This window comes from Ochlerotatus camptorhynchus, unplaced genomic scaffold (assembly GCF_037179485.1).
Source record: "Ochlerotatus camptorhynchus isolate MF236.1 unplaced genomic scaffold, CSIRO-AGI_Acam_v1.1 ptg000568l, whole genome shotgun sequence".
Taxonomy (NCBI): Eukaryota; Metazoa; Arthropoda; class Insecta; order Diptera; family Culicidae; genus Ochlerotatus; species Ochlerotatus camptorhynchus.
In genome coordinates, this window is record NW_027041049.1 from 179,043 (window position 1) to 205,837 (window position 26,795).

At 45.7% G+C, this 26,795-nt stretch overlaps 1 protein-coding gene across 2 annotated transcripts in view; it reads left to right on the plus strand.

Moving 5' to 3' along the window:
- LOC135713553 (otoferlin-like) overlaps nt 1-26,795 on the plus strand; it is a 144,613-nt gene that overhangs the window by 81,536 nt on the left and 36,282 nt on the right. The window contains exons 4-9 of one of the 2 annotated variants that reach the window (XM_065236676.1): nt 12,582-12,649; nt 25,103-25,456; nt 25,523-25,890; nt 25,951-26,134; nt 26,198-26,260; nt 26,506-26,590. In XM_065236676.1, coding sequence (XP_065092748.1) covers nt 12,582-12,649; nt 25,103-25,456; nt 25,523-25,890; nt 25,951-26,134; nt 26,198-26,260; nt 26,506-26,590 — 1,122 coding nt within the window. The remainder of the gene's footprint in view (nt 1-12,581; nt 12,650-25,102; nt 25,457-25,522; nt 25,891-25,950; nt 26,135-26,197; nt 26,261-26,505; nt 26,591-26,795) is intronic. The other variant, XM_065236677.1, reaches the window with a different exon arrangement.

Genomic DNA, 26,795 nt, shown 5'->3' on the forward strand with positions numbered 1-26,795 from the left:
GTCCCATGTGGCTAGAGACACCAATGTAAATGCGACTTTTTATCTGGGTAATTCTGTTAATTCCTATAGGCAGGCTTGCTGAAACTCCTCAAGCTCACTGGAGGTTTTAAAACACTTTTGTCCTGCAAGTTTAGTCAGCCCTCCCCTCGAGTGAGTGGCGGCAGGAATATGGAAGAAGTACAGTCAGGAACCCTTATTGCCGGGGTAACGGGGGCGTGAATAAGGAACCGCGAATAAGGATACCCACAGCACAGACAAACAGACGTAACTCTTTGAAAAAGTTTTTCTTGAAAACATAGTATCTCAAAACATAGGACCTCAGTAACGACATCTCTCTGGCTTCTCGCGGAAAACAAGATTGCTCGCTAACTCGCAAACAATATTGCATAAAAGTTCTATAGAATGTATAGAAATGTCAAAGTGATCCGATGCCAGCGCTGCGGCGAGTAGTTCGCGGAACTGATAATATTCAAATCTACCGTTAAATGCGTGAACGAAGATACACAATGAAGTGTTACGTGTTCTCCTTCGCTTCACTTCATACTACTCTCCTACTTCGCTTTTCTTCACGAATTTCTTCATCTTTCTACCATCTTTACCTGTGTTATTTGTTATTCTACAGTTCTTTTAATTTGTTATTCTAGTCTTCTACTTCGTGTTGCTTAATCTTTCTTTCACCTGTGCAATTTGTTATTCTTAAGTTCTTGTAATTTGTCATTCAAGAGCTTTTTGTCCAAATCCGTTTCATGTAGGAAAATAAGCATTCGTGTTGTTCTTTCTTCCGTGTTGTCCAGAGCTTCACGTAGACTGGTGGTGATGTCATTTTTCCTACTCTCTTCGTCGTATTTCCTGCACTCAAGAATAATGTGCTTTACATCCAACACCGTACCACAACATCCACACACCGGCGAGGCTTCCTTCTTCAGAAGAAACGTGTGGGTTAGTCGCGTATGGCCGATTCTCAGACGTGTAAGCATACGCTGGTCGGCTGAACTTCCTCGTTCTGTCCATCTGTGCGTGTCGAATTTCACCTCCCCCAGCTTCGATTCTGTTGTGTTAAACCACTGCCTATTCCACTGACCATGTATCGCATGTTTCACCGCTTTTACCGCATCATCGCTTGGAATCGGTACGTCGATGGCTGGTTGTCTTCTAGCCTCATTGGCTAGTCGGTCAGCTTCAGAGTTTCCCCTGATGCCAGCGTGTCCAGGGATCCAGCAGAAACGGATGATTTTGCTTTGCACGATTCTCTCTACTTCCTGCACCCAAGGGTGCCGGGATGTTCCAGCCTCCAAAGCCAGTAGGCAGCTTGCGGAGTCCGTGAGAATAACCAACTCATTTTGAACATTAGGGATGGTGGCGGCCATTTTAATAGCGTAGGCCTCCGCAGAGAAAACACTACATTCCTTCGGAAGACTGTAGGTCCTAGGTAGCCCTTCGTAAAAGAATGCAGCTCCTACCGTGTCTTCACACTTGGAGCCGTCCGTGTAGACGATGGTTGAACTACGGAAGCGGGTCTCCAGTAATTGTCCAACAACTGGACGAACTTTCTCCGGTGGGTCTCCAGCGCGTATGCTTCTTTTCACATCCCACACTATCGTCGGTTTTCGTGCGTGCCACAAGCGATTGCTCTGCCTCACGAGTGAACCGACAGTAGAGGAAGCGTTGAACCGGTTAATTCTTGGAGGCGATTTGAAGCGCCTGTAATCAGAGGTAGGGTGCTGCTGTTTGGATTCTTTGCGAGCATTCGGATGGCAATGCGTACTGTGGTCTGTGCTGCTAGCAGTTCGAAGGGTAGAGTCCCAGCTTCGGCCATCACCGAATGCTCCGGAAGCGAAGCGAACCATTTTGTTGTAGGCAGGAGCGAGAGTCTGCAAGGTTGCTGGCCCTCCTCGACTAACAAGTCCAATCCCGTAGAGCAGCTCCGCAGTAACTATGGCTGACCCAACTTGCAGCAGAGAAGTCCGATTGCCACGTGGAAGTTTTGCACCGATCATCTGTAAAATCCGTAACCGAGATTCGCATGCTTTCTTAACCATATTGCAGTGAGGTTTGAAGGATAACGTTCGGTCCATGGTTACACCTAAAATCCTCAGCCGGTTGGTCTTTGGCACGGGAGTTCCCTCGATAGAGATGCCGACACAGTGAAACCAACGCTTTTCGTCCGTCGGCTTTGACGGCGGCCTGTAGTTTTCGGTGTAAGCCTTCAGTTTTAGCACCTCGCACTGCTAAGAGGATATCGTCCGCGTACAAAAGAATGAAGACTCCGTTGGGCACTACTCGGAAGATGGGCTGCATCGCGATGAGGAACAGCGTCACTGACAGGACAGAGCCCTGCGGAACTCCGTTTTCCAACGGATACTGGCGAGACATATGCCCCCCAACGGATACCTGGATCGTTCGCTCCGAGAGGGAGTTTTTCATCATGTTCAGCATCCGACCACGTATTCTCCATGACCTCAGAGTGCGGATTATGCCGCACCGCCAGGTGGTGTCGTAAGCCTTCGACAGGTCCAGGGATACTATCAGACAGTGCTCGTCTGTGCTTGGAAGCGTTCTCTCGAGCTCGGAAAAGTACGTGTCGGTGCTGTCGTTTGTCGAGTCGCCCGCTCGACTCTAGCTCGGTGATCAGTCGTCGATTTATGATGCGTTCAAGCAGCTTCGCCCTGCAGCTGGTGAGCGAGATTGGACGGAACGCAGCGGGTCCGGTATCGAGGCAGTTTGGCTTCGGAATGGGCACCACGATTGCATTTCGCCAGCTGGTGGGAAACTCTCCACTACGCCAGATCCGGTTGAGCAGCTCTAGCAGTGTCATCTTCACGGACAAAGGTAGACGTCGAAGCATTGGGTACCCTATCATGTCGGGTCCTGTCGAGGCAGCTCGCCCTTTCTCGAGAGCCCACAGAAGTTCGCTTAGGGTAATGTCGCTGTTGTACACGTCGTCCGTGTTTGGCGAAACATCTATGGACTCTCTTTCAGCTGCTGCCTTAGTCTTCTGAAAAGAAGTAGGGTAACTGGAGGTCGCAGATCTATCGCTGTAAAAACTGGCTAGTGCTTCCGCAGTTTCTTCGGGGTCATCGCCGAAGCCATCCGATCGCTTGAGAGCGACGGTACGTTGTTGTCGGCTGCCACGTAGCGTGTTCACCGTTCACCACAGTTCGGTTGTCGGGCTGCTTGTTGCAATTTTGGCCACGAAGTTCTCCCACGATCGTTCTTTTGCTTCCTTTATCGCCTTCCGTGCTACAGCTCTGGTTTCCTGAAACCTCGCCAATGCAGCGGGTCGATCAGGATCAGATGTCTACAGCCACCGCAGAGATCGAAGACACTTTCGTCGATGTCGAATCGCCGCCTTCGCTTCAGGGCACCACCATGGTAATGGTACCGCTTTAGGCCCTATACGGCCGCTGGTTTGCGGTATGGCACGAGTTGCTGCTGCAATTATCTTCTCCGTGAAGCTGTCTACGTCCCATTCAACATCTGGCCGGATGGTTTCTGCGTGATACGTTCGTTCGTGAGGATGACCACCCAGGAATAGAAACTGTTATCGGGAAATGGTCACTATTGTGTGCGTGTCCGGTAGGGTTCGCCACGTGAATCTGCGAGCCACACTCGCGGAGCAGAAGGTCAAATCGATTGCAGAGGTGTTGCCTGTAGCCGGGTCGATGCGAGTGGGTGAGCCATTGTTAAGAATTACCAGCCGCTTGTCCAAAGTAGCTTCGGAGATGAAACGGCCGAGTGCGTTCACTGTTTGTGATCCCCATGCTAGATGATGAGCGTTGAAATCCCCCAGAAACATAATAGGACCTTCCAGTTGGTCGAGTAGATCACTCAACGCATCCTGACACTTTGTTGAGCTCGGCGGGACGTAGATAGAGACTACAGTTATCTGAATCGCTGTGTTGATGCGCACAGCGACGAGGTGTAAGGAGGTGTCTACTTGCAGTTGCTCGAAAGGTATGCCTTCTCGGACACCAAGACCAACCCCGTGTTGCCAGTAGTGCGTGTTATTGGATTCCAACAGTAGCGTGTAGTTCTTGCCGATGTAGTCTGGTGGTGTGACAGTCTGATTCACCTTGGTCTCCTGGAGTGCGATGATGCAGGGTTCGAATATTCCACTGAAGTGTGAAGCAGCCACCGTGGTAACTGATACTAACTGACCGTGTGATGGACGACGATGAGGATAGTGATGGTCTTCGTGTCGGTGGCGGGTCGCCTGTAAAAGTGCAAGGTGCCGCAGTAATCGGTGCTGGTAACTCTATCGATTCAGAACTTGCCTGTGGGACGCTTGGCCCCACAGTGCCGGCTTACACTAGTTTTTCCAATACCGACAACAGCCGGCACTGGGGAAGCACTTTGTGTAATATTTGCTCGACGAGTACTTGAAGGACTTTCTCCGGGATATAGCTCTGGTGGGGATGTAACATGATCTGTAAAGATATTGGGCAGTACCTTTTCGCGGTTGTATCATGATGGAACTGACCTGTGGGACGTCTTGCCCCACAGTGTCAGCCGTTGCCGAAACTACTACACGATTTCTTCCCAAATTGCCGGCAACAGCCGACACTGGGGAAAGACTTTGTGTAGTATCGTTGTTTGCTATGGTGCTGTCAGGCGTTGAAATCCATGGAAGAGCTCGGAGTGAAGAGAGTGACGGGGTGCTGTTGATTTTGGTTGCTCGTGTAGGGCGGCGGCCAGGGCAAAGAAGGGATACACCTTCCCCCTGCCGTCTATCTCAAGTTTCCAGTGTCGTGGTTGTGTCGTAGTTTCCATTCACCATCACGGGGTGGAGAAAGTCGTCCCGGATGGTTCCTTCAGCCTGCTGTACCTGCGTTGGAAGGAGTACTTCACTTTCCTCACTTCCAAACCGATTACCTTCGTTGTCAGTATTCGTGCGTAGGTCATCATTGTTATCCAAACGTTGTTGTGAGACGGGGTTATCAGAAGCGCTTGTATTGGCTGGCGAATTTTCGATTGCTGTGGGTAAAAAACGAGGTAGTATTATGGTAGGGTAGGTGGTATATTGTTCTATCGCTTCATAATCGACCGCAGAGAGGGATTCTCCATCAACGGGTTGGGGTAAGACGTCCCGGACGGGTCCTACGGCCTGCTGCGCTCTCTCCAGTGAGAGTGAAGGGGGTACTACACTTTCCATCCCTTGAAGTCGATCGTTGTTGCTGTCCGGTTCGCTTGTCAGGTATGAATTTCTGGTCGGTGTTAAACGTACGGAGGAGTTTTCCTTATCGAAGATGCTGGTTAGGGGGCGTTTCTTCGATCTCAAACACCTCATCGATTTCTATGGAGTCCTGATCAGCTGTACCTTCTTTTTCTGCGGGTTTCTTCAACGGTTGGCTTTGACGTCCAGGCGAGCTGTTGTTACTTCTGTTGTGCCTTTTCTTCTTCTTGCGCTTCACTTTTATGTTACTTATGACAGGTGCTATAATATATGTATCCTAGGTCCAACATACAATATTTCGTGATCCTGGCCATATAGAAAGTTGCTGTCTTGAGCAAAGTTATTCAGGCGACCAAGTCCTTTCGGATGGTGGCATATTAGTTCAGAATTCTTTCACCACGCAGCGCTAGTGTGCATGTGAACTTCCTATATGAACTGTATCTCGAGCACCTGGCCATATAGAACGTTGCTGTCTTGAGCAAAGTTGTTCAGGTGAACAAGTCCATTCGGATGGTGGTCATATTATTTAAGAACTCTCTCACTATGCGGCGCTTGTGTGCACATGAACTTCCTTAATATGTTATTTCTGGAAAGCTTGTCCATATAAGATGTTGCTGTGCAATGCTAGGACACGAAACGGAATAGGGATGACTTGTAGAGAGGCTGTAAATCGATTTCGGACGCCATTTTAAAATTCAAGATGACGGCCATCAGTTCAAGAAAAACTGTCACAAACGTTACAATATGGGTATTTTCGGAGAAAAAAAATAACGCGTAGAGGCTGGAAATCGATGCCAGACGTCATTTTGGAATCCAAGATGGCAGCCATCAGTTCAAGAAAAAACTGTCAAATACCCTACAATATGGGTATTTCCGAAACGGGGACGACGTGTAGAGGCCGGAAATCGATTCCAGGCTACATTTTAGAAACCAAGATTGGGGCCATCGGTTCAAGAAAAACTGTCAAATACCATACAATAAGGGCATGTTCGGAAAAGAGATGACGTGTAGAGGCCGGAAATCGATGTCGGATGCCATTTTGAAATCCAAGATGAAGGCCATCGATTCAAGAAAAACTGTCAAATACTCTAAAATATGGGTATTTTCGGAAAGGGAATGACGTGTAGGGGACGACGGAGGAGTTTTGGAGAACATTAGCTTCAAGGCTTTGCTGCTCCTTGATAACGCTCCGTTACATCCGCCCACCATAAGCAATCCCACTATAATGCCACCAAAGATAACGTATTTGATTCAACCCCTTGATCAAGGCATCATCAAAAAATTCAAGCTGAAGTATGTCAAGAGCAGCTACAGTTTTATTCTGGAAACAGCCGAGAATGAAGGCCTTTCACTACAGCGGATAGTTCAGCATCAAGAATTGTTTCGACTGCTCGGATTTGGTTCTAAAGGTCATAGGTAAACTGCTTGAAGAAAATTCTTCCGTCGTATTTCGAGAATTCACAATGCAATGAAGACGACAACGAGGATTTGCAGATAATGTCCGAAATTCAACAAATTCACGAAAACTATGGTGCGCCGGGGATAAGAAACACGGTGAAATCAACGAAATCATAAGAGATTCACCGGCTACAGCAGATGAAATTGCTAGCGCACTGGACCCATCTACAATGAATATGGATTATATTTTCATCCCACCACGGCAGAAATCGAGTTCTAAATAAATCAACTCTCCGAGTTCGAAAGCTTTTGCACATTGGACAGTAATGGTGAACAGAGGGCAAAAATGCAAGATTTGCTAAACGATGTCGAAACGGTGCCATTTTTCTCAATGATACGTTATACACATTATACAAATTATACGCAATATGCATTGTAAGCATTATGCAAAAAAAAAAAATAATGCGAGGCAAGATTTTGAGCTCCAAAATACCCTCAAACATTAATTCGATCAACTTCATCTTCCTAATGGATTATTGCCAAACCTACCCCGTAAACGGTCCACGTTAACTGTGTTGAACTGATACAAGCCTGTCCATAGCCACTAGATGTCCCTTCGAAAGCTAATTGCCACCATTTTGGAACCTTAAATGGTGGCAGACATCGATTTTGGGCATATACACGTCATCCCCATTAATAGTTTACGTTAAAGCAAAGGCCGCCATCTTCAATTTAAAAATGGCGGGTGGCATCGATATCTGATCTCTACTCGTCCAAAAATACCCATATTGTGGAATTTGACAGTTTTTATTGAACTGATGCCCGCCAGCTTTGATTCCAAAATGACGACTTGAATCTATATTCAGCCTCTACACGTTGTCCCCTTTCCGGAAATACCCATATTGTAGCGTATTTGACAGTTTTTCTTTAACCGATGGCCGCCATCTTGGATTCCAAAATTACGTCTGGCATCGATTTCCGTCCTCTACACGTCATCCCCTTTCCGAACATACCCATATTGTAGGGTATTTGACAGTTTTTCATGAACCGATGGCCGCCATCTTAGATTTCAAAATGGCGTCTAGCATCGATTTCTCTACACGTCGTTCCCTTTCCGGAAATATCCATATTGTAGAGTACATATTTGAAAGTTTTTCTTGAGCTGATGGCCACCATCTTAGATTCCAAAATTACGTCTTGCATCGATTTCCAGACTCTACACGTCGTACCCTTTCCGAAAATATCCATATAGTAGGGTATTTGACAGTTTTTCTTGAATCGATGACCGCCATCTTGGATTTTAAAATGGCGTCCGAAATCGATTTACAGCCTCTCTACACGTCATCACTATTCCGTTTCGTGTTCTCACATTGCACAGCAACATCTTATATGGACCAGCTTTCCAGAAATAACATATTAAGGAAGTTCATGTGCACACAAGCGCCGCGTAGTGAGAGAGTTCTTAAATAATATGACCACCATCCGAAAGGACTTGGTCGCCTGAACAACTTTGCTGAAGACAGCAATGTTCTATATGGCCAGGTTCTCGAGATACAGTTCATATAGGAAGTTCACATGCACACTAGCGCTGCGCAATGAGAGAGTTCTGAACTATTATGCCCACCATCCAAAAGGACTTGGTCGCCTGAACAACTTTGCTGAAGACAGTAACCTTCTATATGGCCAGGATTTTGAGATACAGCTTATATAGGAAGCTCATGTGCACACTAGCGCTGTGCAGTGAGAGAGTTCTGAATTAATATGGCCACCATCCGAAAGGATTTGGTCAACTTTGCTAAAGACAGCAACTTTCTATATGGCCAGGATCACGAAATAATTCCATATTGGACCTAAGATCCATATATTATAACACCCGTCATAAGTAACATAAAAGTGAAGCGCCTCTAGCGGCGTAGTTCCCAATTAAACCTGAATCCAATGACACAGGCTTGTTGGTCTATCTCAGTATAACATATTTGTCAAAGACAGTATAGCTTTATATATTGAAACAAATGACATAATCCACCACAGCCCCTATTAGTGAAAATCCCATAAGCAGTGGGTATCCTTATTCGCGAATATCCCGGCAATAATGATCCGGCAATAAGGGATACCGGCAATAAGGAATCCGGCAATAAGGATTCCTGACTGTAAATAAAAACTCCTCGAGAGAGAGAGGGAGAGTGAACTTCAGCGAGAGGATGATTTGACGTGAGGTGCGCTTTTCGAGACTCCGGATGACTTTTTTGTTCGACGCTAAAGGCCCACGCACATTAGATCCGGATCGGACGCGTTGCGGCAAAGTGACAGCTAAATCTATTGTCTAACTGTCAAATTTACGTCAACGCAACGCAAACGGATCTGATTTGGGTGGCCCTTAAGAGAAGAGGTGACAATACGGGGGCGAAAATGAACCACTTTTCTGTCAAACGTGAACCAGCTCCTGATTGGCCGACTTCATGTGCGTAAGATAGAGATAGAGATAGATAAAGATAGAGATAGAGAAAGAAATAAAAGAGGAAGAAGCCAATTGTCACCTCTCCCTCTTAGGTTCGACGCAAGAAGCTCAGAGTTCACCCAGAGTGAGAGTAATACCATAGAGGTAACTCTAAGACCACTGGGTCCCGAAGAAAATCATTATTATGTTTGGCTCACTCAGTACCAGAACAACGGTCCCAAGCAGTCCCAAGCTATTTCACTCACCCCTGCATGTTCTGCATGAATCCACACACCCCTGATGTTATCTGTCAAACTTTCATAGCGAATCAAAACAAACATAGTGTAGTAATAGAATTTCAACTAGAATAGGGTACGTTAATCGTTTGCTTGGGACCAATAGGCTACTAAAGTGGTGAGCAAATTTAAAATCGTTAGTTTCGTATTGATTGTTGGTAATACCCCGTTCACATTACAGCCTATATCACGTAATATAGGCTGTCTTGCAATGAGCACTCATTCATAGGATTTCCAGTGAAAACTAGATGTATGAGTGCTCATTGCAAGATAACGTATATCACGTGATATACGCTGTAATGTGAACGGGGTATTAGCAACAATCAACGATTTTAAATTGGCTCACTACTTGACTAGCCTATTGGTCCCAAGCAAACGATTAACGAACCGCATTCTAGTCGAAATTCTAGTACTACACAATGTTTGTTTTGATTCGCTATGAAAGTTTGACAGATAAAATGAGGGGTTAGTGGATTTTCCTATGTTTCGAGGGGTTGAACCGATTACCTTGAGACCGAAGATAGTACCAGAGCTGAGCCAAAAAATTGAGCACGTTATTTCGGGACCTTCTAGTCTTAGAGTTACCTTTAAGCTGGGTTTAGACAGGGCAACTCAATTGATCAAGTCAGTTGAATTCAACTGACCTGAACGCGAATTGAACGTGTAAACTATGCCATTCAACTGATTTGATCAACTCACTTGAATTGAAAAAAGTTGAACCAGGCTCAACTTTTCAAGCCAATTGAATTCAACTGAGTTGATCATTTGACTTGCCCTGTCTAAACCCAGCTTTATGGTATAAGAGCGTGTGATAGAAAACATGAACATGAATGGCAGCAAACCTTGCTCTCATTTTATCGCCCTTCGCTCACTAGCTCTGAAGCTCAGCCAAACGATTTGGCAGTAGGCATTCTACACTCAAAAAATTTATCACATATCTAATGGATGAAATTCATGTGAATTTCACATAGATTTCCTATGATCACATAGCAGCAAATCCCACCACAAAATCACATGAATATTATGAGGCCGATGAAATTCATGTGAAAAATCACATAAAGTTAATGTAATCGCATAAATTTTATGTGAAATTCAGATGAATTCCATTGAATTTGATTATGGATGAAAATCATGTGCGTTTCCAATGGAAGCTACATGAAAACTATTTTCGGTGTACTCGTCAGAAAAATGCTACACTCGGCTCATTTCAAACTCGCGAGTGAGGCTCCATCAAGTCTGATTATAGGAGGCGTTGAATTTGAAAATCAAAACAAAAACTGTGCCAGTTAATTTTCTTCGTGGAAAATGCTGGATTAGGATTTTGAGTTTCCAATTTAACCAGTATATAACAATAAAATTGTGTATTTTCCATTCATGTTTCGAACATCATTTTTGTTTTGGAATTTCTGACAGGATTTCTGACTTCTAAAGCTTAAGACTAATCTACTAATCATGAATCAGCTGATAAGAAGAATATTTGTAAATCAGAACACTTAGTAAGAAGGGTACCAACAAAATTACAAACGTTGGTGCAAACAGTATTTACTTTTTCATCATATTCATAATTCATTGCCAGCCTGGCATTTTCCTAAGAGAAAGAGGAGACAATAGGGGGGACTTTTATGAACCAATTTTCTGTCAAACGCAAACCAGCGCCTGATTGGTCGGGCGAACGTATAGAAACGCGGGAATTTTTACAATAGGGAATCTATTTTCTTGTATTTTGACAGTCGACTGCGTCGCCCATAATGAAATAGTTTTGCACGGAGAAGAAGAACACGTCACATAAAAAAAGAAGCCAGTTGCCTCCTCTTCCTCTGAGGTATTTTCCAGAAAAAACAAATGAATTAAAACCCACTCGTCAAACGGACGTAATGCAGAAAAGCGGTTGAAATGATAGGGATTGCGGCAGAACATTAGATTGCTTCTGCCGTTATATCCCGTTCACTGAAAGCAGTACATTCAGAAATAGAAGAAATCCTGAGTGCCTGTTCAAAATGCATAGCCCTGGAATTCGATCTTCTACTGATTCTTCTATAATCAAACCAGTTTGTAATCAAAAGCACCAATATTATAATGTTGATACGAATCACTGAATCAACTGTCAAATTGAAGAAAATTCTAGATAGAGCTGGAATCAAGGCGTAACAGCTTCTGTAAACAATTACTTCTGTCGATGATTTCTAGGAATTCAAGGCACGCCTACGCGAACCAACACAACCGTCGGATAGTAGAAGTCTTCCTCTACCCGATGGTGATGTTGATTTGCGTTGGCGTCGCAGATTTGATTACCCCTTGGATCGCAACCAAATGAGCTCAAATTTTAAAAAATTATCTGGACCTGATTTAGAATCGAATGAGCTTGGTGGAGCATAATCGATATTATGAACTACCCTAATGAGCATGTTATATAAAATTAATAAAATTAATTGATAACTAGGAGGTGACACCCGAATAACCCGCCTTGGGTGTCTCCCAGTCACGCTACGCCACTGTATGCGGTTGTTCCGATAAGTACACAGTGCCCATTTTAAACTGAAGGAAAAGTTTACGATCGTAATCAAAATTAACGAGCAGCTCCTATTTTCAAAAATAAAATTTTCCTTTAACAAAGAATTCATCATAAGTTGTGCTTTGATGACTCATCCTCCTCATTGTCAGGAGGAAGCAAACAGCCTGCTCAGTCGTATTCTTCGACATTTCTGCTGTCCGATGATAATGAAAATTTCATTAGCCAGACATGCTTTTCCAACTAAACTTCCAACTCACCAACCATAAGGCCCTTTCAATTGAAAGCTCTGATGCTAATCGTTTTCCTCTCCCACCACTGCATCCCCCTTAATCCATACCAGCCACCCAACGTCCACTTTCATCACCATTCCGGCAGTTTCGTTCTGCTTACATAATCCATAATCCAAAGGAGATTACACACAGCTTAAAGCTGGGCTTCCTCCGCAGGAAAGTGCGTTTTCATGCCATGCTGTTCTAGAGTTGTTTATGTCTCTAAATATGTCTGAACGCACGCTTTGCTAAATCAAGGCGTGTAGCTACATCTTTATCCTAAACAACAATGGATCCCTCACATAATAGCATGCCATGATGGTTATCGCGAGTGTCACAGAAACAAAAGCGAATCTAAACCATACGATCTGTTTTCCAGAGGAAACATGAAAGCCTACGCCTGCCTCGATGGCAATTTACTTGTCTTTCTTCCAGCAGAACGGAAAAGCCCCCATTAATATCGTACTAATTTCCAATTTCTGTTTCGCATTCGCAGGTCTGCTCCGCGAGGGTCGTCTCCACGTGCAGGATCGCCTGGTGGACCTTTCCAACAAGCCAATCGACGTAAGTGACACTAAAACCCGCCCCAAAACCGATTGCAGGTGATTGACGGGCCCCCGGTTTTTGACATTTTCACAATAGGGGACGCAAAAGACCAACCTTTCTTCGCGTTGCTGCCGTTATAAAATGCAAAACTGTGTGCGGCTTTTATCGACGGAACAATACCGATTACGACCCAATAAATTCGATTGCCTTGGGAAGGGTTCAGGACCCATAAAACATAAGCAGCCATCCCGACCGGGAGAGGGCGTGAATGCAATGTGTTGCTGGTGGCGCGTTATTATTATACTGGAACGGTTTAAGCCACCAGAAACCACCTTCCCCATGAACACCAAAAGCCATTAATAGAATTTACATTTATTACCGTCAAACGACATGGGGTGGCGAAATATAGCTGCTTGCTGCTACAACCATCCCAGCAAGGAGCAGAACGCAACGAACGGTTGTGTGTATCGTAAATTTTTATGGAGCTGGAGCATATCGGCGATGGCATGCCATGCAAGGCTTCTTGGTGTATTATGCATCGCATTAGAGTAGACACTGGAAAATCGCCCAAACGAGGGTTGCGGTTGCTGCGATCCCGAGGTCTACTTTGTTACAAAATCTTCTCTCTGTTGCCGATTTGAGCTTACTGAGATTATGTTTTCGGGGGGCCTTCATCGGAGACCGACATTGGTGGTTGTTTTGGAGATTTTTAAAATTGGGTTGACATTGATACGTGACAGTGGCGCCGGTGGTGTAGTGGTAAGCGTGATTACCTCTCATCCCAGCATGCCTGGGTTCAATCCCAGTCGGCGCCGCCGGGATGTTCAGAGGCGTAACATCTCTGATCACGCCTTCCTTCGGAAGGGAAGTAAAGCCGTTGGTCCCCGTTTCATGAATTGATGGATCGATAGGTAGGGTCCAGGTGTCGGAGCTGCCTTCCTGGCTGCGGTAGCATTGGTGCTCAGCACGGAAAACAAATCAAGGAAAAAAAATTGGTGGGGTTGTGTACAAGACACGACCACAGGGTTGACGTAGACTACGTTAAGCTGTGTAATGAAGTTCTCGTGCGTTTTTCTAGATATTGATTTAAAATACAGTAGAAGTAACCTAGTAAAACTTGGTTAATTTCAGGACCTCATAAAAATGCGAATACATATTCTATTTCATTTGGTTCCTAAATTACAATCAGATATGAGTAAGGCTTTCTTCAGGTGATTCATTGAAGCGTCCAACAATGACCGTCATGGTGGCTGATATTCCCTATCACTTCAAGATTTCTAGGATACAAATCTTGGACGGTTGTGATATCATTCATGAAATTGAAACTCCTTGTGTACTGGACTGCAACAAACGTGAAGTTCCAGTTTCTTTGTCATAAGTTTTGTGAGAGCTGATATCTGTACTCTTGAAATTTTTCTATGGTAATGAGATTGATCAGAAATAAGGTTTCCTCAGCGATTCAACTTCAAAACGCTAAACGGAGTGCACAATTTTGCTCCAATGTTATGCAACATTTCATAGTTGATCGGGATATCAATTAGCCATGAAACCATCCAATAAGTTCTCGGTACATCTTTTATCTACCGATTGAAAAAATAAAAAAAAATACTAAGGCTGTGTTCCATTTGGAAAATTTTCACTTAGATTTGACACTTCGAAAATAAATTAAGATGTTCGAAAATCCCTATTGTTGATCGGCCGATTTTCGAGAAAGCGTCTGTCAAAATTGATTCCTTGTCTGTCAGAAATAGGTCTGCTGAATAAGCAGGTTTATTTGAAAATTTTCCATCTGTCAAATTTAAGTTAACATTCACCAAATGGAACACAGCCTTAATAATTTGGGCACAAAATCGTTTCTTGTTGTGTTTGTTGTATTAGATGCGAGATAAAATCTTCTTTTATCGATACATACATCCATTTATTTGTACAACATCACATTTAAGATAAGACATAATCAACAATAGTACGCCACAATACTCGGTTTGCGGCTGCCGCTCTCCATCCTCGGTCATGCCCAATGCTCGCTAGATCACGCTCTACCTGGTTGTGCTCTCTGCGCTCCACGCCTTCTTGTGCCAACCGGATCAGTAGCGAACACCAACTTTGCAGGGTTGTTGTCCGGCATTCTTGCAACATGCCCTGCCCACCGCATCCTTCCGGCTTTGGCCACCTTCTGGATGCTGGGTTCGCCATAGAGTGCAGCGAGCTCGTGGTTCATTCTTCGCCGCCACTCACCGTTCTCCTGCACACCGCCGAAGATCGTCCTTAGCACACGTCGCTCGAAAACTCCGAGTGCTTGCAGGTCCTCCTCGAGCATAGTCCATGTCTCGTGTCCATAGAGGACCACCGGTCTTATTAGCGTTCTGTACATGGTACATTTGGTGCGGGGGTGAATCTTTTTTGACCGTAGTTTCTTCTGGAGCCCGTAGTAGGCACGACTTCCACTGATGATGCGCCTTCGTATTTCACGACTCACATTGTTGTCAGCCGTCATTAAGGATCCAAGGTAAACGAATTCCTCCACTACCTCGAAAGTATCCCCGTCTATCGTGACATTACTTCCTAGACGAATCCTGTCATGTTCGGTTCCGCCTACTAGCATGTACTTTGTTTTTGACGCACTCACCACCAGTTCGACCTTTGCTGCTTCGTGTTTCAGGCGGGTGTATAGTTCTGCCACCGTTCCAAATGTTCTTGTGATAATGTCCATGTCGTCCGCAAAGCATACAAATTGACTGGATTTCGTGAAAATCGTACCCCGGCTGTTGAGCCCGGCTCGTCGCATTACACCTTCTAGAGCAATGTTGAAGAGTAGGCATGAGAGTCCGTCACCTTGTCGCAGTCCCCGGCGAGATTCGAATGAACTGGATAGTTCACCCGAAACCCTTACGCAGTTTTGCACACCGTCCATCGTTGCTTCGGTCAGTCTGAACAGCTTCCCAGGAAAGCCGTTCTCGTCCATGATTTTCCATAGCTCTGTGCGGTCGATACTGTCGTATGCCGCCTTACAATCGATGAACAAATGATGCGTTGGGACCTGGTATTCACGGCATTTCTGGAGGATTTGCCATACGGTGAAGATCTGGTCCGTTGTCGATCGGCCGTCAATGAAGCCGGCTTGATAACTTCCCACGAACTCGGTCATTTTAGGTGATAGACGACGGAAGATGATCTGGGATAGCACTTTGTAGGCGGCATTCAAAATGGTGATCGCTCTGAAGTTCTCACATTCCAAATGGTCGCCTTTCTTGTGAATGGGGCAGATTACCCCCTCCTCCCACTCCTCCGGTAGCTGTTCTGTTTCCCAGATCCTGACTATCATCCGGTGCAGGCAGGTGGCCAACTTTTCTGGGCCCATCTTGATGAGTTCGGCTGCGATACCATCCTTACCAGCTGCTTTGTTGTTTTTGAGCTGCTGAATGGAGTCCTTAACTTCCCTCAGCATGGGAGTTGGATCAGTTCTGTCCTCTGCTGCACTGACGTAGTCGTTTCCTCCATTGCGTTGGTCTCCCGTGCCTACGTTCTCCTCGCCATTCAGGTGCGCATCGAAGTGCTGCTTCCACCTTTCAATCACCTCACGTCCCCCAAGTAACCATAGGCACGTTATTTCGCCTTTTTGGCTATATACAACTGAACAACGGCTATACCAGTGTTTGCGAGTTCTGATGAGGCCCGTATATATTCAAAAGGGCAAAATAACGTGCCTATGGTTACTTGGGCCGTCCGTCAAGAGGCTCCCGTCCTTATCCTTGCACATTTCGGCTCGCGGCACGAAGCCGTTACGGGATGCGTTGAGCTTCTGGTAGAACTTCCGTGTTTCTTGGGAACGGCACAGCAGTTCCATTTCATCGCACTCCGCTTCTTCCAGGCGGCGTTTTTTCTCCCGAAAGATGCGGGTCTGCTGTTTTCGCTTCTGTTTATACCGTTCCACGTTCTGTCGGGTTCCATGCTGCAGCATTACCGCCCGCGCTGCGTTCTTCTCCTCCAAAATCGCTCTGCACTCCTCGTCGAACCATTCATTCCGTCGACTTCTTTCCACGTACCCGATGGTGCTCTCGGCTGCGTCGGTGATGGCTGCTTTTACTGTACTCCAGCAGTCCTCTAGAGGGGGTACATCGAGCTCGCCTTCCTCTGGCAGTGCTGCCTCGAGATTCTGCGCGTATGCTAAGGCGACATCCGGTTGCTTCAATCGCTCTAGGTTGTACCGTGGCGGGCGTCGGTACTGTACATTGTTGATGACGGAAAGTTTTGGGCGCAGTTTGACCATCACCAGGTAGTGGTCAGAGTCGATGTTAGCGCCACGATAGGTCCTGACGTCGATAATGTCGGAGAAGTGTCGTCCATCAATCAGAACGTGGTCGATTTGTGATTCCGTCTGCTGTGGTGATCTCCAGGTGTAACGATAGGGGAGGTGGTGTTGGAAGAAGGTGCTACGTATGGCCATGTTCTTGGAGGCGGCGAAATCGATGAGTCGTAGGCCGTTCCCGTTCGTCAGCTGGTGGGCGCTGAACTTTCCAATCGTCGGTCTGAATTCCTCCTCCTGGCCTACCTGAGCGTTTAGGTCTCCTATGATGATCTTGACGTCGTGGCTTGGGCAGCGATCGTACTCGCGGTCGAGCTGCGCGTAAAATGCGTCCTTGTCATCATCAGTGCTTCCGGAGTGAAGACTGTGCACGTTGATTATGCTAAAGTTGAAGAATCGGCCCTTGATCCTCAACCTGGACATTCTTTCGTCGATCGGCCACCAACCGCTCACGCGCTTCTGCATTTCGCCCATCACGATGAAAGCTGTGCCCAGCTCGCGTGTGTTGCCGCAACTCTGGTAGATGGTATGATTACCTCTGAACGTTCGCACCATGGATCCTGTCCAACACACCTCCTGCAGCGCTACGATGCCGAATCCGCGGTCCTTCAGTAGATTGGCGAGTATTCGGGTGCTCCCGATGAAATTGAGAGATCGACAGTTCCACGTGCCGAGTTTCCAATCGCAAGTCCTATTTCGTCGCTGGGGTCGTTGCCGTTGGTCTCGGTTCGTATTCCTCTGTTGCTGATTTTCCGTTGCAATGCTTTTTTTACGGCTGGCTCGCAGGGCCTGACACCAACCCCCTAACTTTCCGGAGGACCAGGGTGCACAGTTGTGCTTAGACTCCTTCACTGGCACTCGGACGTAGATCAGCCGCCCCTAACATGGGAACAGACGCTGTTGTGAGCCGCTCCTCCTGGAGAACAGACGCTCAGGCTTGCCGAAGCAAAGTTCCCACCGGGGTTGGTTACCCGATCTTCCCCAAGGTTGCTCACAGTTCCCGGCCGGTACCACGGGGAGGTAGGGATAGGAGTTGCTGGGAAGAGGCTAGTGATCTCAATGGGATCTGTATTGCACATTACCCAGCATTAACCGACCGATATGTGTGCTGAAAATACCCGGGCCGAGTGGATTCAAGGAGAAAGTCGACGAAGAGAATCTTGTCAGTGTTACTTAGGACCTAATGAAATGTTCAGATTGAATTGTTTTGCTTAGCTGTAGCAATGTAAACAGAAAATCGACGAAGAGAATCGAACATTACAAGTAGGCCCTTTTGAACGCTCACTTTCGAATTTCAAAACCTGGCACTGAAAAAACTCGACGGTACCTCTATTTATGCTAAGAGATAAGCATTGCAAGTTCCTTCTACTTGAAGAGTTATGCAATCGAATGGCTGGCTATGCCTCGGCCCATCAGCAAAAAAGAAACTGGGTTTGTATAAACCGTTCTAAAGCATAATTTTCCAAGTAGGAGGTGTACACGGATAGAAAGAAAGATTTTTGTTTCGTGTATTTCTCGATTACTTTTTCGAAGGACCGTATCAGCTTTTGTAAACAACGCATTTGATCGTCGATTTGGCGTAACTGGTAGCTCGCCCACGCATGCTAGTACTACCATCAGATAGGAGAAAGTTTTCCCAACCTGTTAGCGGTGTTAGCAACAATCAATACGAAACTAACGATTTTAAATTGGCTCACTACTTGACTAGCCTATTGGTCCCAAGCAAACGATTAACGTATCCCATTCTAGTCGAAATTCTAGTACTACGCAATGTTTGTTTTGATTGGCTATGAAAGTTTGACAGATGAAATGAGGGGTTATTCGTTTTTCCTATGTTTCGAGGGGTGAATCGATTAGCTTGGGACCGAAGAGAGTACCAGAGCTGAGCCAAAAAGTTGAGCACTTTATTTCGGAACCTTCTAGTCTTAGAGTTACCTCTATGGTGTTAGTGTGTGGGGCGAGCTATTAGTTATGCCAAACCGACGATAAAATGCGTTGTTTACAAAAGCTGATATGTCCTTCCGAAAAGTAATCGAGAATTCAGTGTCTACATTTCAAAGGGGCGTAATTGCTTTTGTAAACAATGGCTTTAGCTGTCGATTTCTCACAAATTAAAGCTCACCCCTCCAAATTAAAAAATCCAGCTGGTAGAGGATACATTCATCTACCTGTTGAAGTCATTGACTTTCACGTGTGAGCTTTTATTCGCGAGAAATCGACGGTTAAAGCCATTGTTTACAAAAGCAATTACGCCCCTTTGAAATGTTGACACTGAATTGTAGTTATCATTCAGGCAAGGAGCGCAAAGTTCGAGGTGCAAAACTCGAACTCTGCGCGCTTGTCAGGAACCGCCTTCCTTCTGCTGCTACTACTACTGCTTCTGCTACCTGCTTACCCGCCGTCCGAAGCGAAAATGAGTTGAGGCAGTAGTAGTAGTAGCAACAATCAATACGAAACAAACGATTTTAAATTGGCTCACTACTTGACTAGCCTATTGGTCCCAAGCAAACGATTAACGTATCCCATTCTAGTCGAAATTCTAGTACTACGCAATGTTTGTTTTGATTTGCTATGAAAGTTTGACAAATAAAATGAGGGGTTATTGGTTTTTCCTATGTTTCAAGGGGTGAATCGATTAAAGGGTGATATGGTCAAAATTTGGTCAAGGGAAAACGCGTGTAAATCGGTGAAATCGTTTATTTAAAAAATCAAATTAAATTTCTTTTTCAAGTTCAATTAGTATAAAATTCAGGAAAAATATTCAGTTAGGCTTCCGCTTTTCCAAATCCGAATTGCCGGGCCTTACGCTTGACCCCTGCCATCAGATTTTGTACAGCCACCTTATCCACCTTCTTCGCCGCAGAAAGCCAGTTTGCCTTGAACTGCTGCTCGCCCTTAGCAGTTTTTTGGTCTTCTTTAGGTTCCGCTTGACAATAGCCCAGTATTTCTCAATTGGGCGGAGCTCTGGCGTGTTGGGAGGGTTCTTGTCCTTGGGAACCACCTGCACGTTGTTGGCGGCGTACCACTCCATGGCCTTTTTACCGTAATGGCAAGATGCCAAATCCGGCCAAAACATTACGGAACAACCGTGTTTCTTCAGGAAAGGCAGCAGACGTTTATTCAAACACTCTTTCACGTAAATTTCTTGGTTGACAGTCCCGGAAGCTATGAAAATGCTGCTTTTCAAGCCACAGGTACAGATGTCTTGCCAAACCAGATATTTCTTTGCGAACTTTGACAGTTTCATGTGCTTGAAAACATCTACTACCTTTCCCCTTCCTTTTGCCGTATATTTATTTACAAAATTATGGATAAAGATTTCTAATTTTTTCGTATTCTGAATTTAGAGTTCTAGTTTGGTGCCTACTGGCGAGCGCAGTCATTCTCTGGTCGATTTGATCGAGATTTGCCAGCCGATGAACGTCGGCTATCGGTGTGCGCGGAGGCAGATTCAGAATCATCTTCAGGAACTTGTTCTGAAGGACTTGGAGCTTCTTCCGATGTGTTTTAGCACAACCCTTCCATACCGGAGACCCATACTCCAGCATAGGCGCAACAATCTGCCTGTAGACAGCCAGCTTGTTGACGGTGGATGCTTTCGAGCGACGGTTGATGATCGGATACAGACGTTTCAGCATGATGGTGCCTATTTTGACTCGGTCTTCCACGAGCGACCGGAAGAGGAGCTTACTGTCGAGAATCAGGCCAAGGTAGCGTACCTCGGGTGACCACTCTGTTTCAGCGTTCAGAACCTTTATCTTTGATGACGGTTTGAGCCGGTCGGTGTTGCTATGCGGAAACACAATGGTTTGCGTTTTGGCTGCGTTCACACATATCTTCTAGTCGGTGAGATAATTGGTGTAGGCATCCAATCCGTTTTGGAGCTTTGATACGAGAGTGCGCATTGCTCGTCCCTTGTAGCTGATTGCCAAATCGTCAGCAAACAGCGACAGTGTTCCACCTTGCGGCAGTGTCGGTATGTCCGATGTGTATAGATTGTACAATATGGGTCCCAGGATGCTTCCAGCGGGTACATCATACGGTTCCGAGAGAGCACTGCCTACGCATACTTGAGACGTCCTGCCGTCGAGGTAGTCTGAGATGATCTTCACCAGGTAGCTGGGGAAAAGAAATTGCAGAAGCTTGTGCACCAAGCCACCGTGCCACACGTTATCGAATGCCTTTTCGATGTCCAGTATCGCCATGACCGTTGTCTTCAGGACCGACTTCGCCTGATTGATGAGGTTTGAGACCCGCTTGAGTTGGTCCACAGTCGAGTGACCTCGTCGGAATCCAAATTGCTCGTCCAGTAGGATGTCGTTCGCCTCGGTGTGCTCGAGGAGTCTGGTGTAAATGAGTTTTTCGAACAACTTGCTAAGCGAGGAAAGCAAACTGATCGGACGGTAGCTTGACGGGTTGGTAGGATCCTTTCCCGGCTTCGGTATCGGTACCACCTTGGACCGTTTCCAGGTAGCTGGGAAGTGTCCAAGCTCTAGACAGCGATTGAAGACGTCACCAGAAGAGTATGCGCTTTCGGTCCCAAATTCTTCAGGAGAATGTTGAAGAGTCCGTCGAAACCCGGTGCCTTCATGTTCTTCGTCGACTTGATGGTGTTCACCAGCTCATCAAGTGTGATTTTCCGGTCCAGGCTCAGTAGCTAGCTGGTAGACGCTCTCAAGCACCGGACCCTCCATCGGGCTGACAATATCTCGACCCAGATTAATGCGAAGCCATAAAATGTTGAGAAATGGAGTTCGACTTTTCGACGGCTGCTATGTGAACCTCATTATCAACTCTAAGAGGCGGCATGGGCTTTGGTTTGTTTTTAAGCACTTTTGTTAAACGCCAGAAGGGCCTAGAGTAATTTGGTAAACTACTAAGGTCTTTTGCAAACTGGTTGTTCCTAAGTTTTTCTACCCTAATGGCAATAATTTTGTTTAATTTGTTATATAAAACTTTCCTACTAACGTTTTGCGTTCTTTGGAACTGCCTCCTAACACAACTCCTAAAAGATATTATACGCTTGGTCTCATCATCAAGGTTGGTAAACTTACATGTTACCAGGGTTGTCGGGATGAACCGTTGTTCCGCTTCGCCGATGTCATCGGAGAGCGCTTGCAGCACGCCGTCGATTTCTCCCGTCGTCGTTAACGCAGGATTTTCGGCCACTTGATCCTCCATAAACCGCTGGAGTTGAGGCCAGTTCGCTCGATGATAGTTTCGCCTACAATGCTGCTGACGTTGGTTGATGGTTTGATTCATCTCGAAAACCACCGGTAGGTGGTCGGATGACAGATCGGTAATGGCACGGGGCTCAGAGCAACCATCCGCCATTTTGGTGAGAACGATGTCGAGGGTGGATCCGACACCGGCTGGTGAGTAGAAGGTAGGCGAATCCGGATGGAAGACCACGTAGTGTCCCGCCTGCAGGTCCGTGGCCAGCACTGCTCCGTTATTGTTACTTCTTGCATTTCCCCACAGTGAGTGACGTGCGTTGAGATCACCGGTGAGGATAAACTTACCCTTCCGACGAGTCAACTTCTGGATGTCATTCTTGAGACGATCGATTGTTCCATCCGACTCTTTACATTGGGCAGGACAGTAAAGGGTGATACGGTCAAAATTTGGTCAAGGGAAAACGCGTGTAAATCGGTGAAATCGTTTATTTAAAAAATCAAATTAAATTTCTTTTTCAAGTTCAATTAGTATAAAATTCAGGAAAAATATTCAGTTAGGCTTCCGCTTTTCCAAATCCGAATTGCCGGGCCTTACGCTTGACCCCTGCCATCAGATTTTGTACAGCCACCTTGTCCACCTTCTTCGCCGCAGAAAGCCAGTTTGCCTTGAACTGCTGCTCGCCCTTAGCAGTTTTTTTGGTCTTCTTTAGGTTCCGCTTGACAATAGCCCAGTATTTCTCAATTGGGCGGAGCTCTGGCGTGTTGGGAGGGTTCTTGTCCTTGGGAACCACCTGCACGTTGTTGGCGGCGTACCACTCCATGGCCTTTTTACCGTAATGGCAAGATGCCAAATCCGGCCAAAACAGTACGGAACAACCGTGTTTCTTCAGGAAAGGCAGCAGACGTTTATTCAAACACTCTTTCACGTAAATTTCTTGGTTGACAGTCCCGGAAGCTATAAAAATGCTGCTTTTCAAGCCACAGGTACAGATGGCTTGCCAAACCAGATATTTCTTTGCGAACTTTGACAGTTTCATGTGCTTGAAAACATCTGCTACCTTTCCCCTTCCTTTTGCCGTATAAAACTCCTGTCCCGGAAGCTGCTTGTAGTCGGCTTTGACGTAGGTTTCGTCGTCCATTACCACGCAGTCAAACTTCGTCAGCATCGTCGTGTACAGCCTCCGGGATCGCGCTTTGGCCGTCGTATTTTGTTTATCATCGCGATTTGGAGTCACTACCTTCTTGTAAGTCGATAGTCCGGCTCGTTTTTTGGCTCGATGCACGGTTGTAGACGATACGACCAGCTTATTTGCGGCATCTCGGAGAGAGAGGTTAGGGTTTCGCTTGAAACTACCGGCAACTCTCTTTGTCGTCTCAGCGGCTTCCGGTTTTCGATTTCCCCCCGATCCAGACTTCCTGGCTGTCGACAAACGTTCCCCAAACACTTTAATTACATTTGTAACGGTTGATTTGGCAACTTTTAGCGATTTTGCCAACTTTGCGTGCGAGTAGCTCGGATTTTCGCGATGCGCGAGCAAAATTTTGATACGCTGCTCTTCTTGCTTGGACGGCATTTTGACAACTGAAGTGTGAATTCCAAAATCAAAATAGGAGCAACATTCTACACACACACACCTTCAAAATGAGGGGTGTTCAGGTTTTTTAAATGCAAAATTGAAAGAAATACGTCAAGTTGATATTGACCAAATTTTGACCGTATCACCCTTTAATCACACTTATTTAAAATAGTTCCAGTGCTCCGAAATTGATGAAATTTTGGATTTCGATTCCATTTGTAATGCAGATTACGAATATGCAATTACCTCAATACCCCTAAAGAACCCAATTGACCGATTCGACCAAAGGGCAGTCGGTCTAACGGTTCTACATCTAAAAATAAATGATAAAATCAAGAGCAAATTTTCATTACGTCGAATGTAACAAAGGTAAACAAAGTCGAGCTATCAGTGTCAATCGATTCTCCTGCTATTACACTATATACTGTCCGAATATAGGATCAAACCCCATTTTTAAATTTATTTACCAGTCAAATTACTTTTCGACGTAATCACCTTCCGATCAAAATAGTTTTCGATGTTACTTAAGTCACCCAATTTCTATGGAGATGCCGTTTGACTTAAGTAACAGCGCTGAGAAACCCGTGAAAAGTGTACGTTCGTCGTTTCGCTTTCTCATTATTAAAGTGAATAAATCGAACTGTTTGTTGCTAAGATGATTTCGGTGGTCCTAAAATGATGAATGGGCTGCACGTAAGGAGACGTAATTGATAATTCTCCCGAATATCCTGGTAAATACACTTTGACTTAAGTAACAATAGGGGCCACCAAACGACGTATAATAACTTTTGACTCAAAAACCAGTATTTTTTAGCATGAAAGCTAGCGATTTGCATTTGTATGATTAAAACCCTGCTAAATATGTTAAACATTGCTATCTCTATGAGATTATATGTGTTTACTTGAAAATAGGAATAACTTTTCGGTCATCAAAACTAAACCTTATTTTTCTCGGATTGGTGCGAATGTTACTTACGACATAATGAAAATTTGCTCTTGAAATTATCCTTAAACACCAAAAACAACCTTAAGAACGAAAACACAGCTTCAAAACGCCAAAACGGTCTGAAACCCCCAAAACAATATTGAAAACGTGAAAATGTCCTCACCGATGGGTCGCAATCTATAGTTTGAGAAACACTGTAAAGCTCAAACTGTGGGACTTCCGCCGCGGTTTAAAACCTATTTTTATCAAGGGGGGGAGGTGGCTGCCAAATACGAACAATCTTCGCCTACCTCGCATAACTGGTTCCAAACGTAAACAAGCCATAAGAAACCTACAGCGTTTGTTTACGTTTGGAACCAGTTTCATACAAGATGATCAGTAGGCTGATTTAACAGCACGTCAACCCCCCCCCCCCCCCCCCCCGATTTTATAAAGAATTACAATACCAAAACATTCTCACCCACACAGGCCTACGTCAGCTTCGACGTGAGCTACCAAAGTCCGGACGACGAGGCGGGTAACTTCGATTCATCGCACGTGGTCCGGACGTTGCGTCAGCAGCAATCCAATAGCATCGACGACGACCAGCAGATGCTTCTGGACATCGAACAGAACATTGCCAACCTGGAGAAGAGTCTAATTAGGCGCGATGGCGATCGTAGTGGTGCTGCTGGGACCACTGTGGCCAGTAGGAGTTCCTTTTCCGGAACTGACGGCGGCGGTAGCAAACCGAACATCCTGAAGCGAGTAATGTCCTCCGGATCGACTTCACTGCACGAAAAGAGCCAATACCCGGCGGCCAAGCACGATAAGGCTTCTTCGGTAGGTTTACGGTAAATTTTGTGGATTATCTTATACTTATAAAAGAATTTGATTGTTTCAAAACAGGACAACGAATCCTCCTCCAAACCGGCCAAGTCCATTTCGGACAAGAAGGTCACCCTACGGACGGTTCGGAACTTTATGAAGCTGGGCCGTTCGAGGCATCCCTCGCGGGAAAGTCGAGACAGTAGCACCGAGGACGAAGGGCGATCGTTGATCACCGACTCGGAGGAAGCTCTGGCCGGAGGTGGTCCGGCCAGTTTAGGTCACCAAAGCAGCAGCCACGCAAACGATCCAACGACGCCGGCGATGACAAGCCCGAGCACGGCCGGTGGAACCGCTCAGGGATACGAGAACCTTTCGCAGGCCGGCAGTACCCACTCGAATGCCTCCAGCGACGGGGAAGAGAACACCAACAATGAAAAGCTAAAAAAGTAGGTGGAAAAATATGTTCGATCTGATGTACAACATTTTTAGTGATCTTTTTGATACAGGATCAAGCATCTGGCCAAGTGCAACGATCACCTTAAGTCGCAGGACTTCCAGGTGTGTGTGACGATCATCGAAGCGAGGCAGCTGCCCGGACTGAACATGGACCCGGTTGTCTGCATCCAAGTAGGCGACCAGAAAAAATACACCAGCGTCAAGGAGAGCACCAACTGTCCGTACTACAACGAGGTGGGTATCATTTCCTTGCACAAAACAAAAAAGGCATTTCAAATTTGATTCTTCCTGTGGCAGTATTTCGTGTTTGATTTCCACATGCCTCCGGTGATGCTGTTCGACAAAATAATAACGCTATCTGTAAGTATGAACGTTTTTCCCTTTAATGTCAATGTTTACAAACAAACAAACAATCGAATCGCCATGACGTCAACAAAGTCCTAGTAACCTGGTAACCATTCGCCCCATTCGTACTGACAATCTGCACCTTGCATGTCCTAGCACCATTCCCTGTTTCATCGAACAAAAAAGGAAACTCATTTACAAGCGCAAAATCACTTCTGCTCCTTCCGTTCTTGTTTTTTTTTTTTTATCTTCGCCTACAGGTGATACATTCACGCAAATTTATGCGCTCCGGAACGGTGGTCGGTTCGTTCAAGATCGACCTGAAAACGGTGTACGATGTCCCGGGTAGCTAGTGATTCCACTAATTTTTGTTTTTTGTACTCCCTCGCTGTGTAAACCCGCTGACGTTTCGCTGTACCAACTTTTGATGATTATATATGATGATAATTACCTAATCTAGTCAGCCATGATTATAGTCTGTTTATCCCCCCCAGCTCTGTTCGCTTGTTTGTTGATGCGAGATCTGTTACTACTGTTTGTAGCCGTTCCC